Genomic DNA, 16,539 nt, shown 5'->3' with positions numbered 1-16,539 from the left:
GAGACAAAATAAAGTGAGGCACCCCAAGCTTGTACATTAACATTGTGTGTTTCCAAACAGTTGTACCACACGAATATTACTCTCAACCTAGCCTGGGTTGGATTCTACACACTATGCATGCCTCATTTTGTCAGACACCACAGTCTCTCAACTTTAATTTCTTAACCCCTCCTATATTATCACCGAGAGGTGTTACAGTGTATCTAAAGAGTATAAGCACCTATGGAGCAAAAGAACTTCAGGACCACATGAAGGCCTAATCTCTGTGCAACTGATGTGCCAGTTAGTAGCCACTGGGTGCTGTAGTTTTGCCACTGAGCTCCATTTTTCTGGTACAATTAAATGCGCAACAAACCCATATTGAGCAAAATATCACTATTTTCTATTCTCAACCGTGCCTTAAAAATTAGGGTCTTATAGAATTTGCCTTCTCTAAAGAAAAGGAATGTAACAATATTTCCAATTGCATAATTTGTACCTTAGTAGCAAACCAGCAAAACAGCAAAGGTTAACCATGTCAGACTTGCAGTCTGGAAGCTGCACTCCCAACAACCCACAAAAATGAACAGGATACTTAAAAATACCCAACAACAAAAACCAGAAATTAAAAGTACCCCACGTGCAACTGCTTGTTTTTCCAGGTATACACTAAATATCTTCACATGGTATCATATCAGCTTGTACTCTATTCTCTTTCAGCAATGAACGTGGTTACTACGCTCTCAAAACCTCCCTAAGCACTCAGAGGAAGAAAGGTTGAGGAAAGAGGGATCAGGCTGCAAGGAACAAGAGGTAGGAACTTCACAAGGAGCCTTCTTGTTTTGCATTTGAAAAACTAAAACCAGACACAGAATTTAATCCATAGATTATACCTTTGAATATAGGGAAATTAAAAGTGCCTAATTATTTTATATGCCTAAAGAGGATGTCATCAGTCAATTGTTACAAGACATGGTATTCTTTTTGAGGAAATTAGGCCAGTTTTTACTGACATACTAGCCAGCACTTAAAAGTACATTGCATTCCACCACAACAACTATGCCTTTAATAATATTTGCTGCCTCTCTAGTTTTTACTACTTACTGTCATCAGAAGCTTCAGATGATCAGAGAAACCTCAATCCTGCTTCCAGTGGTGCAGGTTCCATCCCTGCTCCTGTGTAAACATCAACCTCCACGCATGCAGGCTTTCACCCACAGCTCCTGTACATAAAACATTCGTGTCTCAGATTGATTTTAGGAAAAGACTTAAAAAAGCAAGGCACCATCTGGTATCTACACATTCATCCAGCATGTGGAAACCAGTTACAATCACGTTTTCCAAACTTGCATGGCACTGAAAGTTACCATATGGGGATGACTAACAGTGTTATTTGGATTAGGCCTTCAGTTCCACCCAGTCCCCTACAAGGGCTGTTTCCTGTTTATGTGACAGGCCATATCACATTTTTCAGGCATGCCATATACAGTTGTAGAAATAATGAATTTTGACTGGGCTTCTTGTATACACCACCCGTGTGAAGCCATGGTAATTCCCAGTGTAAGGAGAGAAAGTAACGTTTTACAAAACACAAGGGTGGAAAAAGAGCATGAAAAAAAAAAACAGAGGAAAGGCCACATCCTCCACTTCATCCACCTTATTACTGAAGGAACAACAGTGCAAGAGCACCCAGACAACAAAAATAAATACCACACACAATGAGATCACTCATAGCACCATCAGGCGATCCTTTCCCCCCACTCTAGTCCAACACAATGCCCACATGCAAGACAGCCTCTATGCATGTTCAGCTGTGAAGTTCCAGGTCTGACCAGTTTGGGATCATTCCATGTATGGCACTGCCATACCCCAGTCAGCCACCCACTGCTGCTGGCACAGAAAGCCCAGGGAATGCTCCTTTCTCCACTGATGGTTAGAAAACCTGGTTGTGAACACACTCTCTTGGTACTTCCTCAGCCAGCCACCCTTCCTGTACCTGCTCTTCAGCAGCGCAGCTCCCCAGCTACATCAGTGTCACCACTGCTGCTCCCTTGGCTCCTCCCTGACAAGGCAGTCACTGACACAGGGCTAGCTTCTGTTTGTTTCTTAAGGTAACTGGGGCAGAAAAGGGAGAGAAATAAGACTAAGACCAGCTTGCAGTTCTCTTCATCTCCCTAACCAGCTTTGCTTATCATAAAAGCAACACCATATCCATGTTCTGTCGAAGGGGCAGTGGCGTATGGGGGTGGGGGAATCAGAGGCCACAGCAGTAAATCTCCCTCTGTTTTTTGGCTTTGCCTCTGTTGATAACTCACAATAGGGATTACTCTGGGACTTGCATGGTGCTAACAGATCCCCTGAGGCAGAACAGATGGCCCCTTGCTGAAAGTACTGAATCAGGGTCCTCCAACTTGAGGCTCCTACTTCAAGGTGAGAGCTTAAACTGCCATATGTGCCCATGCAAATGTTAAGACATCTCAGTGCTTTTCTTAGAACCGTTTTGAAGATGATATATTTCTAGAAAGTTTAGTAGTTTAACATTTTGATTGTAAGAATGCAAATAGCTGCTTTCTACCAATGCAGGCTCATCAAATTCAACTGAAGCATTATTGCTGTATCTGCTCAAATTTGCTCCTGTGACTTGGGGAAATCACAGGAACATTTAAAGCAATGACATGATTCCTGAAAGACCAAGTGTGGCAAAAAACAGGTTGGCCACGATGCCCAGAATGTATTCTGAATTAAGAGCCGTGTCAATTTTCAGTGGAGGTACAAAGAAATCCCACACCCCAATTAAAAGCTACCCCATGAAAGAGTATTTACAGAGCTGCTCTCTTGGCACAAGATAAAAATCCAACTCCTGGACTCATAAGTCTTCAGAGCATGCAGATCAAGGTAGCTTCTTTCTGTGCTGCTTCAGAAAACAGCGTGGACCAAATCCAACAGACACAGGGATCAAGCTGTGTTTGAGAGGTTTGTAAAGTCTGTTTGTAGTCAAACCATTGCCCGAGTCATGTTCAAAATGAAGCCATGCTTGGATCCAGTTTCTAAACAGTGCTGTTGCCAGCACTATGGCCTATGGTGATTTTGACTTGAGGAGACTGGTCCACAAGCTTGAAGGAATATCTGATGGGACAGCAGCCATCTTTCAGTCTCCACATATATATCTGAAAACACTCAGGATTACCAGTCCCTAAAGTATCAACAGAAGGCAGAAGTGAAGGGCTCAGAGATGAGACAGACCCTGCTCTCCTGCCAAGAACCAAAAATATAGTGAACTGTTACTGCAGCACTACACACATCAAGTCTCATTCTCTGCTTGTGCTAAGCTCGACTCAGTAATCTAAAGGAACAGAAAACCAAAGTTATCATACAAGAAAGAGTGAGGGAAAGGGAAGTTAGGCACACCATTTTTCTTCATATAAAAGAATGTTTTTACATGTTACAGGGATACTGGGGAAAGAAAGAAGCTGCAATAGGAAAACTAGAGGATCCTTACAATGGCAGACTGAGCTCTTCCCACCATGTCTAAGCAAGTGACCTCTCCACTTAAATCAAACTCTTTGAGCAAAGAAAGCCTGTTCTGCACGTGCAGAGTCCCCTCTGTAACACAGTTCTAGCTCATTTTACATTTACTACCGTACAGAGTTTTATCACTGCTATGAGATATCTTTACTCCTGTCTACAATCTGAAGCAAGTGAAGGTGCTTACTTCTTCAAAATTTAACTACAACAGCCTCCTCTGAGCTTTATGGATTTAAAGTCTCAGATGAGCTGGCAGGATCATAAAGAAACGATACGGATTTTTTAACTCATACCTTAGGGGTAATCACAAACCAACTCCTAAGAAAAAAACTATGAATCTGCAGACACTAGAATAAAAAAAATTCCTGAAAGATGACTGAATCAAATTCCAGGCAGCTCAGAGCACATGAAGGCACACAGACATGTGAATGAAGGCACACAGACATGTGACCTGCGGTGGCACAGGGACAGGAACAGCACCTCCTGAGGGTGGCAGCCCCTGGCAACAAGGACCACTTCAGCCAGCCCACACATATCAGCAGCCCCTGCCAACGAGAGACAGCTACAGCTACACAGATTCATTTTGTCCCGCAGAGGTTTCCCCTCTGAGCAAGTCACCAAGGCAAGCGGAGAGTACGGAAGCTTCATTTCATAAACCAGACAAGTTATTTATTCTGGAGCCTGTTGGGAGAGAGAGAGATGACAAGAACGAGTGCCAGGCTTGCCTGTAGAGCTGAAGGCAGCAGTCAGGGAACACAACCACTAAATAGAAAGCCTGAGCACTCTGGCTGACAAATTCTATCACTTCAGTCAGATGTAAACCAAGTGACATAATACTGCAGAGAGGAGGGAAGAGGATCTTAAATCAGTAAAAAACCTTTAAAACAGTAAACCCAAGCAAAAGTGAAATCCAATAGCACAAACCCGTATATCTTCTTCTTCCTCTTCCAAAGAAGATTTAACATAGCAGGGGTTGAAAAAGTGGTTCCTGTGAAGCATGTGTATCTTTACGGGTGGCTTCCAGTGCCTACAGCAACCTATTCTTTACCTGCCTTTGGCAACCATCCTGTAGAGGGTTTTCTGTCTGACTGAAACATCCAGCATCCAGCAGGTATAAGAAAAGAATGAGAGAAAAAGCTACTTGCAAAGAGTTCAAAAACATAAAGCAAGTCATCAAGAACATAGAAATCAGGGAGGGGGTCTTAGGGAACAGAGAAGATGCTAGATCCCCTAAAGGACAACATGACAAGGGTGTCTCTCTTCATTAAGTCAAGGGCAGAAAGAAGCAGAGGAAAAGAAGAGCCATTTTCCCTTCTTTCCTGTACAGAATTACAAACTTATTTGAAGAAAATGAACTGTAAGATGATGCATGTAAAAAATATATTGCTCTACCATGACTGGTGATGGAAGACTTATGTTGTATATTTAGGCAAACATCCAGAAAAAGGTGACTGCTAGTTCACGGTTATGAATCATGAATCTCAAGAGCAGGATAAGAGGCTACAATGTGCTTCACAGAACAAACCAGCAGCAATTAATAAAAAGAGCATCAAAACACAGCCAACTTCCAAAATGTCAATCAAATGTTTAACATGTGGCAAGACAAAGGAAAAATCAAGAAGACAGGCACACCAAGGAAGGTCCATATAAATTTCAGACTTCTCTGTGCTGATTTATTGTCTTCAAAAAATGATACTCGTGGAACTACATTTGTTGAGGCTAGAAAAGACAACTACAGTTGTGAAAACATAGCTATGGTAGCAAGAGAAGTGATTTAGAAAGCAAATGGCTTTAACAAAGTAGATAGCAATACCAGGTCAGCAAGCATTAGAAGATCAGGTCCGCGACTCTGTTACAGGATCTGTTAAAACATGAATTATTTCTCTCCATACCTTCCTAAAACCACACAGGTAACCAGACTACCTCTCTTAGCTTTCAACAAATCTTTTAAAGGTTCACCAGAGACTTTTAAATGGTTAAAAAGTCATCTCCACCTGGGGAGAATTATTTTATTTCCAGCACTGAAAAGCCAAAGCAGACATTTCAAAACACGTTCAGCTCCATGGCATTATTTGTCTCCACTTGTACTGTTCACTGTTTTTCCTCAATACTTTTTCTAAACAGTTATCCATGCCTTTGAGTTTCTCTTAACAGGGACTTGCCTTGACTTTTCAAGGAGTGTTTTCTGTATTCAACTCTTTTGTTTGGAAGACTAAACCAAGGAAACTATGGGGAAATAAAACCAAATAAGCAGCAGGAACTCACCTGGTTACAGAGCTGACACCGTAGGCTCTGTCCAAGTTTCTAGCTCTCATCATTCTCTGTTTTGTAAGAGGTCAGTGAGAAACACTTTTCCTTCTGTCTTGTCCTTTGCCTTTTCCAGCTTTCTGACTCCAACTATCCCAAGTGGGGCAGATCAATAAGAAAACTTGTTCAAACTGCTCCAAAAATCTTCACAAGAGCATCAGGCTAGCAGTTGCTTCCTCCCAGGTAACTTCTGCCCTGTCTCCTGTGTTTCTGGCTACTAGGCTGTTGTGGTTTAATCCCAGCTGGTAACTAAGCACCACACAGCTGCTCACTCAGCCCAGGTGGGGTGGAGGAGAGAATTGGGAGGGTAAGAGTGAGAAAACTTGTAGGTCGAGATAAAGACAGTTACGTAAGTAAAGCAAAAGTTGCACACACAAGGCAAAACAGGGAATTCATTCCCTCTATCCCATCCCCAGAACAGCAGGGTCTCATCATGCATAGCAGTGACTTAAGAAGACAATCACCATCACTCCAAACCTCCTCTCCTTCCTTCTTTTTCCCTAGTTCTACATTCTGAGCATGAGACCATGCAGTATGGGATATCCCTTGGGTCAGTCAGGGTCAGCCATCCCAGCTGTGTCCCCTCCCAACTCCCTGCAGCCTCCTTGCTGGTGGGGTGGGGTGAGAGGCAGAAAAGGCCTTGACTGTGTAAGCCCTGCTCAGCAGTAACAAAAACATCCCTGCTCTATGAACACTGTTTTTAGCAAAAATCCAAAACACAGCCCCATACCAGCATTGTGAAAAAAAAATTATCCCTACCCCAGCCAAAACCACAACAGAGTCTCAGGTGCTATTCCAATCCACACATCCTATTTAAAAAAGTACAGCTGAGATACTCTGGGCCATCACATGAAGGTACACTTTTGCCTTGCCCCTAATGTCTCCACACCCCAAACAAAAAGCTGGCTAACAGATAAAGAAAATATTATGTACGCAGCATTTCAACACTATCAACAAAATAGAAAAATTGACAACAATTTTTAGGAACTTACAAAAACTGGGATCTTGCCGGTCCCAGTTAATTCAGATTACCACTGAAAATTTCTGAGATACTGCAGAGAGAGTATTTTCTAATTTTAATCTCCATTTAGGAAAAACAGAGAGGCATTACAGCCCAAAACACAAAAGACAGTAACATTCAAAGCAGTCAGAATGAAAAACGGTCTTTTCTTATTCCAAAGCTATTTCAAAGTTTACCAAAACTTAGACAGGATCATCCAAACATGAAAACATCCAAACAGAAACGCTCTTGAGACTTGCATGATGGATGGTTACAGCACTAATTAAAAGAAGTCACTACCTCACAGCTGTATTCCAACAAAAGGAATGAAACTGGTTGGGAGTCAATGTAGCAGGAGCTGAGCACAGAAAAGACAGAGACAGTGACTGAGCAGCAAAAAGCCTTCTTTTGCTTTTTGGTCCTCTTTAAATTTTCTTTATTTTAAAAAGTTAGAGTTGTGCTATGACTGACTTGTTACAAAAAAGATATGTTAAACTGAATCTAAAAAAAAATAAAATAGCTGTTCTTGGAATTTAAAAATACAAAAAAAGTCACTAACCAAGTTCTCCTTAATCGAGAACTCAAACATCGTGGATTTTTTTTCCCCTTAGCAGGGGAAAACATTTTTAAATTTTTAAAATGTATACTAAGTTGAGAGAAAAAGAGAGAGAGAAAGAGAGAGAAAGAGAGAGAGAGAGAAAGAGAGAGAGAGAGAGAAAGAGAGAGAGAGAGAAAGAGAGAGAGAAAGAGAGAGAGAGAAAGAGAGAGAGAAAGAGAGAGAGAAAGAGAGAGAGAAAGAGAGAGAGAAAGAGAGAGAGAAAGAGAAAAAGAGAGAGGGATTGCCTCATTCTCCAAAAAGGGCTATTACTCATTACAGTCACACACACACACATACATCTGGCTGAACACACATTCATCTCTGCTGCTCAGCTTTCCCTCATGCTCCTGCGAGCGCTCCATGGTCTGCTTTAGCCAGGCACAGGCACTGGAACTCTGGTCAACCCCCAGTCTCTCCAACTCCATAATCCCAGCACCTGACAGACACTTTCCAGCTGCAGTGGGACAGTCCTTCCCTCACCCCTCCCCAGAGCAAAAGCAGAAGCGTGGAGAAAGCTCAGCTCAGCATATCTTCATTTCTAGTTGTTCCTCCTCAAGACTATATCTTTATTTGGTTTGTTCAGGGTCTACTAAGAAGTGGACAAGACAAGGTTTTAATCAAATGTAAGCAGTAACAACAGGTTTTATTCAAAACTTCCAGTAAAGAGGACCCACTAGTTTTGGAATAAAGATACTTAAAAGTACTACAGCTTATGTGAATATAAAAGATCAAAGAGAAGAAAATAAACCAAGCAGTAAAAAAAAAATAAAAATTAAAAATATATATATATTTTTTAAGTTTGAAATAGACCCATATGGGGATACTGAAGTCCTCCAAACAATTAACAGTTACTAGATTTGGCAAAACAAGGTTCTCTTACAAAATTAAAAGCCTACTTCTGTTACATAAACTGTATAAAACTGCTCAATAGTTAAAGAGCATTCTGTACAATTTTGTCTTGAAATACACAAAGCTGCAGCCTTCAAACTGCAGCAATTAATCATTTTGTCCTCTTCACGGGTAAAAGAAACTTTGCAGTTGTTCTGGGGGAAAACGAAGAGGCAAAAATAGTCAGAATGAACAAGATGAAGCCACTATAAAAACAAAATGCACAGCAAAATTCAGATCTCAGTTTAAACTAGCACGCTATGTTTACAATATATTCTACATTTCAGTTGTCATTTTCCCCTCCCACTCCCACCTCCCCCCATTCAAATATTCCTAATTCCTTTATGGTCTAAATCTAATTAATTTCTAAACTTTCAAATACACCATACATACACTAGCAAAAAACATACCTGACATTCTTACAGCAGTATGGTCAGGACACAGTTTCAAAGATAGTACACAGTTATTGAGATTAAGCCTTATGAATTTTACTTTTAAAGAGAACAGCAACCATCAATTCAGACAAATGTTTTCAAGAAGTTCTGAGGAGAGCCTGCAAAGAGCAGGCTTCACCAACATCAGCTCTTAGCTCCAGAGGACACAGGGGAAAACACGGATGTAAGGAAGAAGGAGAACCTCAAGAGTGCCAGCTAAAGGAAGATCCTTCGGGAACTCGGTCCCACAGGCTGTGATCCCGGCTCGGTCATCCCTGTTGTACTAAGGCCGGCAAATCAACTTTGCCACAGTAAGTTACAACGTAAACTAACATTCTTTATACCAACAGTATGTCAAAGGGGTTTATTTATCTTGTTTTCTGAATCCAACAGTTGGTCACAGAAGTCAAGTATTTTCATGGCTCTTATTCAGCTGTTGCCAGTTCAGGGGAGAAAAAAATAAATGTGTGTGTGTCTGACTCATACGTCTTTCAAGTACATGCAAGGCTCAACTGCTTCCAAAATGCAGGAGTTTGGGACCTTTTAAGACACTGAAGAAATAGGATTATGAGGAGAGCCCATCTGAGTAAGTACTTTGTCCAGCCACTGGAGGGGACCATGAAGATGTATCTCTATCCAGCATGGAGTGCTCGTTACATCCTGGCGATGATACTCAGCTCCCCAACCCTGGAAGCAGAATCATAAGTGGAGAAAGAAAAAAAATCACCTTATTTTATAATATTAAATACATGAGAAGCATCCTTCTTTCTTAACAAATTATCTTTCAAGTGTCATTATCAACAGGGTACCATAATATCCTTGTTGCACCAACTTTTGTCACAGTTCAACAAACAAATCAAAAGCTAAAAAAAGTAATAAATGTGGTGAAAGTATCAGTTTGAGATCTCTTGGAATGGAAGTCTTTAAAGTCTTAAAGACATAATCTGTGGCAGTGCAAAATTTCACCATAGATCACTGCCAGCTGCCTCAGGTTCTAGGAAAGGCTCTGAAAAGGGGGGTAATAAAGTCTTCTCTGCCAAGACCAAAACCAGAACAAACTGGGGGGGAATGCTGCCAAACAGATTACCAAATTAAAAGATGAGGCCTAAGAGTGATGTGGAAGTGGGGATGAGGCATGGGTCTGACAAGAACCAAAGTGTCATTCTCTGGATGGACATAGTAAACTGAGCGGTGAAGTCGGAAACACTCGTCCTTGGAGGAAGAGGGCATGGTCATTGCCCATGCGTTTCTCAAGTGAAGACAAGTAGGTTTTGTTTCAGCTCATACCTGATTCAGTTACAGCAATTACCAAACATATAAAGAGATATTTAAACAGCATCCAAAATTGTTTTGTAAGTAATTTTGGGGGCAGGTCTGGAGACAAGGCTATGACATCCACAGATACAGTTTGCTCTGCTCTGTATCAACCCCTAATGAAGGGATTACCCAGCTCCCAGCACAGGTGGCAGCAGCTCTGAACACTGGGCGGTGCAACACCCCATACACAGGAGGTTCTGTTTGTTCAGGCAGCACCGCCGTACAGCTCTGGAGGATGCTGAGCTATAAACAACCTATTCCATTTTAGGAATCAGATGTGTCTTAACACATCTGAAAGTTTCCATCCTCCTATCACGAAGAACACTTCAGCACGTTACCACCTTAATTTGATTCCTTCCATGTGTAGGACCAGCCCTTTTATATCAGTACCTATGCTGACACTCACAACATCAGCCACATCACAAATCTTGACCTTGCATGCCCTCCTACAATAGAAAGGTTATTATGCCAAATAATTACTGCAGCTCCCAATTTGGGAGCTGCTGGTCAATATTTAGAGGACTTGTGGGAAGAAACACCTTCTTCAAGTCACCCCAAGCTTTCAGAGTATGCATATCAGACGGATTTCTGCCCACAAATACAACTTCATTTCTCTAAGATCTGTCTTACACTTAACGAGCATTCCATACGTAAAATTCAACAGCTTTTAACAGGCTGATGGAGGGAGTTACTGGACCATTCAAAGTCACCACATTATGAAACAATAATTTATTCTGCTTATGAAATAATCTCAAGGAAATTTTCACATACCTTTACAAAACTCATACGGAGGGTGCACATCTTAGTAAGCTCATACACTGTCTCAAAGCCATGGTTCACGGACTGAGCCAAAAGCTGAGCAAACTCCTGATTATTGAAAATTTTCAAACTGCAGCCACTGGGGATTTTGCAGACCGTGGTGGGATGGAACCCATGATGGTAGTTGCAGTTCCGACTTTGCACAAAAATACTGCTGTCACTGAGGCACTCAGCGTACACTTCCCCACCAACATAATAGAGATGGACACCTGGGAGGAGAAGGTTGTTTAGATAAATTCACACTGTTTTTCATGCTCTTTCTCCACAGAGATAGGGTTTCTGCTTAAAGAGGTAAACATGAACTGCATATCAAACATTATCTGTCTTTAAACTTGATTTTTACTCTTCTGTTTCATCAGCAGGAGATTTGGAAGGAGGGTATTTTATATATGTATATAAAAGAGGAATCAACATGTTGTATATTCAACAATAAACTAGCAAGCACTGTAGTTCTGATGCACTGCACTGGATGCACTACACTGGATGGCTTGAACTTTTTCTCATTATATTTATGTAGAACAATAATTGGGAACGCAAGTGGAGAGAGCAGAAACCAAATTATTGCATAATATGTAGATACTAAAGCAGCCACAAGCTGGATTCTCTGGAAAAGTCTTGAATGATAATTTGGGTAGTAGGAGTTTTGTCAGCTAGCTTTCATTCCAGAAAGCTAGGGGAAAAAGAAAAATGGCCTTTATATTCCTCAGACATATCTGCCAAATGAGGGTACACACCAATTTTACAGTCCTTTCCCCTTCTAGTGCCTGCTCCCTCACCTGTTATCAATGGCAGCAAAGCCCCAGAAAAGCAACATACAGAGGACCTTTGTGTCAGTAGGAGTCAATGCCAAAGGCTTTGAGAAAGCAAGAAAATTCACCTTCTGTGTTTAAAAACGGTTTATTTGCTATTTAAACCTTTCACCTCCCACAATGTCACAAATCACAGAGGTGAACACACAGAATTAAAACACTCAACTGCACTCCGGTAAGAAAGCCTTGACTGTGCTCTGCCATGGAAGATTTTGCCACTGATTATGTGTGTACCTGTGTGGGTACACATATACTCCCACCTGATCTGCAAAAACATTTATGGCTATGTCTTCAAGTCTGGGATTTACTCCTCCTTCCTCAAAGACAAACTGCTCTACATCATCATCACTTGTACACACTGACTCATTCAACGGCATCCGTGTCTCTTCCACACCCTGCTGCGGTACGGACGCAGTTAAGTGCTTCAGCAGAACTCTGCTTGCAGTTGGGTTACTTTTAACAGGAAAAAAATGAATGAGGTGTTAAATAAATACCCTGATACTCGGTAAGATGGATGGGGAGGAAAAGAAGGAAGAAGTATTAGCACTTGAGTGGGAGAGCACAGGTGTGGTGCACTGCTGAGAGCTGCACCAGTTCTCGTCTAGAGGAAAGCTCTACACACTGAGAGCTCAGACTCAAGGAAAGGATCCGACTGTTCTCTTCATGTTCAGTTCCTTCCTCCTCTGAGGAAGAGGAAGATACTTCATGAATTGGCACTTACAACATCCAACCCACTGTTTGGGCATGCTGAACCCTCAACTGTCTCAGAAAATTTAGAGTTTACTAATAACGTAAATACCTAAAAAATTTGCCTGGCAGGAATGGCAAGGGGCAATTTCAGTTTTGCCTGTCATTTGCATGACAGGTGAGTTCTCAGAAAAGAGGACTGTATTAGTCAGGCATAAACCAGAAGCTTTTCTCTTTTGCAAGACACTGTCACAACCACAGAAGGGAAGCACAAAATTCTCACTGAAAGAATCACCTGCCTGTGAAAAATGCATTTGGAATAAACTGTTCTAGGAAGTTGTCTCCCAAAACATGTTGGGATAGCTAATTTATGTTGGAACTAAGGGTAGCTAAAAAATTTGGTGCCAAGAACCACAGTTTGCACTTCCATATACACCAATAATCAAGATAAATCAAGACATTTCATTAGACAAACTGCCTTACCCTCTCTTTCTAATTAAGATTTTGATAGCCTTCAGGCAATTATAAAATTGATTAAGGGTAAAAGCTTCCTGTAATTACACACCAGGTAAGAACAATAGTTTGTTTATAAGGCTAGGCCAGAAAATTATACGTTTACTGACACAAGCACTTATCCCACACACTAGGGAAGACCAGCTTGCTCTGGAGACAAGTGGCCCAGGTTGTCCTGACTAAGGGAAATGCCCCCTGCCCTACTCCAAAATAGACACGAAGATCCAAACCTCACCTTTGCCAATGTGCCGCCTGGTGTTCTCGATGGTGGAGTTGCGGTTAACGTTGGAGAGCAGCCCCAGGCAAAACCTGTTCTTGTTGTTGGAAGGATCAGTGAAGCCATCCACCAGGATGCTGGTGGAAGAAGCGTGGAATGCCTCCCCGACGCGGTTGTTCAGCTCATAGTAGACAATGGAGCACCAGTGCTTCGGCTCCTCGTAAGCAACTGCCTGGACATCTGTACAGCGACAATGGAAATGTTACAGTCTCAGCAGTGCTGGAATACAGGCTTGAGGTGTAAAGAGTCATAACCCTGCAGATTTTGGCTGAAGATCACTGAAAGATGAGCTGGATAAGCAACCGTAGCTAAATGAGGGCTCCTCTATCTTCAGTAATTTTTGAACTTTTCATAGCCACATACATATAGTAGAATAATTTCAACTCAAGACTGAAAAGGGACAAAGGCTGGTACTAGATATGAGCAGAAAAGTGCAGGAAGCTCCTGGGCACATACCAACCATTGCCCCACTATCCCTGTCCCATCTTCTTACAACATGCTATGGTGCAAGTCCACACAGCAGAGAAATGCTGCAACTTACAGCCCAGCTTTCTTTCCTATTTAGTAGATGAACTTCTAATTCAGTTCATTTTATACTCTACTAACAAAAGAAAAGTCCCCTCTTTGCTTAATGCAAAGCTGTATAGTAACAGGGAGAAACAGCATCACACAACTGCACCAAACACCATTTCTAACTTTGGGTATGAAGAAGTATAACAAGGCAGCTTAAATATACAGTCAGCAGGTCAATCTTTCAGCACTCAGACCGTGCTCAAATCTTTCTCCTGGGCCTTTTGGGGGAATGGTTGGAGACTTCAAAAATGTAAGAGAGGTTGATATTTGTCTGTAGAACACGCATAAAGCACATCTGCAACATGAACAGATACTGCTTGGGATTGGAGGCTGAACAGGGCATAACACCCAGGATCCTGGCAATTACACTGGGCTGGAGAGCAGCTGAAATGGAGGAAGATATTATTTAATGAGGACTTTTCATTCATCAACTGCTACCAAATGCAAAATCCCAACTGTTCATCATCAAAAGAATTACTTGTTGAATGACAGAAAGGATTCCTCAGAACGGGGGTTTTTCAGACACTGGTAACAAGAAGCTCCTCCTCAGCAGCTCCTAACTGAAGCTGGGAATTGTGCAGGAAATTACTGGTTCACTTCATGAGGAGGTCTTGAAGCAACACTTGTGACTGTGCATGGGGAACAATTTCTCCAGATGATACCAAAGGTCTTTACCAAAAAGTTTCCCAGTGGGTGTCCAACAACAGCATGGGCTTCTTCAGATATCTCCACCCAGTGCACATTCTTTAAGGTGCCAAATACAGGTACAAATTAGAGAAATGCCTCCAAATAAAATGAGGCTAGTGAAGGGATGTGGTTGCTTTATGTGGTTTCTTTTGAATGAATGATACTATATCACTACTAAGCCTAGCAAAGTTGGACTTGCTGCTAAGATACCAACTTTGCAGATACCAACTACAGGTAAAAGTGCTAAAATGAAAATCAGACTGGTTTTATGGGAAAACTTGTCTTTCTGGCCAGAGGTTTCCTTCTCTCAGCTCCAAGTTTTTACAAAAGTCAGCCAACTAAGATCAGTGTTCATATTTTCCTCTGTTCACAGATCACACCTCTGTGAGTTTCTGTTACATGCAAAACAAAAAAACAGAAGTCCCCCTCAAAAAACAGCAGTACATCATAGATATAAAAGGTGGCAAAATAATCAAAAGCAGGATAACACATCCTACATCACTGTGTAAAACTTCTGAGTACAGTGTTTACTGCTGATAACTTGCTTGAAACACTGGTTTTAGGCTTATCTTTCTCGACATTCTGGCACTTTCTATCCCTTCACATCACTGTAAAAAAAAAAACCAACAACAACAAAAAACCCCACCACAATAAAAAAGAATAAAAATCAGTCATGTATTATTAGTAAGAGGTTACTACACTTTTAATTCCCATAAAGGTGCCAGTGATTATCAAAGCTGCAGCTTTGCCCCAGTTCTCAAAGTCAGGAAGAAATCTTGCCAGCTGGCCATTCTTACAGAATTAATCATATCTCCCTCAAACAGATTTCATACTGACTTCCTCACATTTGCTTTAAGTCATGCAGAGCAGGTGCGTTTAGTCTCTCTATTCCCAGCATGGGCCAACAATGGAAATTACCCAATTTCATTGACAGGATGCAGCTTGTTAAATCAAATCTCTTAAGACTAACAAATCACCATAAAGAACAAGCTCCTAAAAAGTTTGCAGCAAAAAATGGTGCAGTAAGTTCACAGCAAAAACTCTTCTTTCACAACCTGCAGCAGATTTTTTTTTAGAGTACTACAGTCACAGCTTACATATATGAATAATAAACATGAGAAGGCATAAAAAAGGCTGGTGGTTTTTTTTAATGAAGGGACAGAGATGAAAATCCATTTTACTAAACTACTAGGAGGAGATAATGCTAATAGACACAATTTTTATTTTGAAATGGTTGAATGCTGAAAAGCAAGAAGAAAAATGTAAACCCTTTTCTCTTTATCAACTCTCATGTAATAGAGGAATTCCATGGTACTTGTGCATACTGGGAGAGGGACACATACGCAAAGGTTTGCAGTTAGACCCCAAATTCCTGAAAAACATATTCATACACACACAGAGTGTACTGGATCTGCAAAAAGTGGAAATGCTACAGATGAGGTTTATCACAGGTAAAGCTCATTCCAAGCAGAGAGTAAATAGGTTAACACAAAAACTATCCAAATTGTTCAAAGAGGGCAAATATACTTCCTGAAATCAGACATTAAGAGGAGCACCAAAACAAGTACCAAAAAAAAAAAAAAGGAACAAAAAATTCCAAAACACAGCAGTTAAATTGTTCATATGCTTGTGATCTTGATAATCATTCTGGCACAGCATTCCAGCTTGCTGCTCTTTCTTGGCATGGGCCACAACTGTGTAAGCTCATGTGTTCTCTAAAGGGGCCATTTCTCACAATGTGATGAATGCACTAAATCCTTTACTCAGCAGTCACGGCTGGCTGCAAAGGCTTTAAAGAGCAATGTGCAAAAAGATGTCTGTGTCACAGTACATAAAGCAATAGGGTTGTTTTTTTTTTTAAGTACTGATTTTTAAAGTCTGTAGCAATGCCACACCTAGGGCAGACAACTCTGCATTCTGAACCAAGAGTTATCACCGCATGACTCAAAGATGAAAGAAAAATGGGAAGAGAGAGTGGAACAAAACAAAATACAAAAAAATTCTAACGCCCTTATAAGCAGGAGAAGGGTAACTTATTAAAAGCAGAGCATACTCTTCAAGGACTGAAGTTTAGAATTCAGGACAAAAACATAACAAAAAAGCACAATTTTATAAGATGTACTCCC

General features: G+C 41.1%; 1 protein-coding gene across 4 annotated transcripts in view; it reads right to left on the bottom strand.

Annotated features, from left to right (window-relative positions):
- Nucleotides 1–8,020: 8,020 nt before the first annotated feature.
- SMAD1 (SMAD family member 1) overlaps nt 8,021–16,539 on the bottom strand; it is a 47,822-nt gene continuing 39,303 nt past the window's right edge. For all 4 annotated transcript variants that reach the window (XM_027652820.1, XM_027652818.1, XM_027652817.1 and 1 more), the window contains exons 5-7: nt 13,112–13,333; nt 10,820–11,076; nt 8,021–9,418 (exon numbers count right to left, since the gene is read on the bottom strand). In XM_027652820.1, the coding sequence (XP_027508621.1) occupies nt 9,275–9,418; nt 10,820–11,076; nt 13,112–13,333 (623 nt within the window). In that variant the 3' untranslated portion in view covers nt 8,021–9,274. The remainder of the gene's footprint in view (nt 9,419–10,819; nt 11,077–13,111; nt 13,334–16,539) is intronic.

Source organism: Corapipo altera, unplaced genomic scaffold (genome assembly GCF_003945725.1).
Source record: "Corapipo altera isolate COAL_440 unplaced genomic scaffold, ASM394572v1 69, whole genome shotgun sequence".
NCBI lineage: Eukaryota > Metazoa > Chordata > Aves > Passeriformes > Pipridae > Corapipo > Corapipo altera.
The sequence above is the reverse complement of the archived record's forward strand: the minus strand, read 5'-3'. Positions and strand labels throughout refer to the sequence as shown.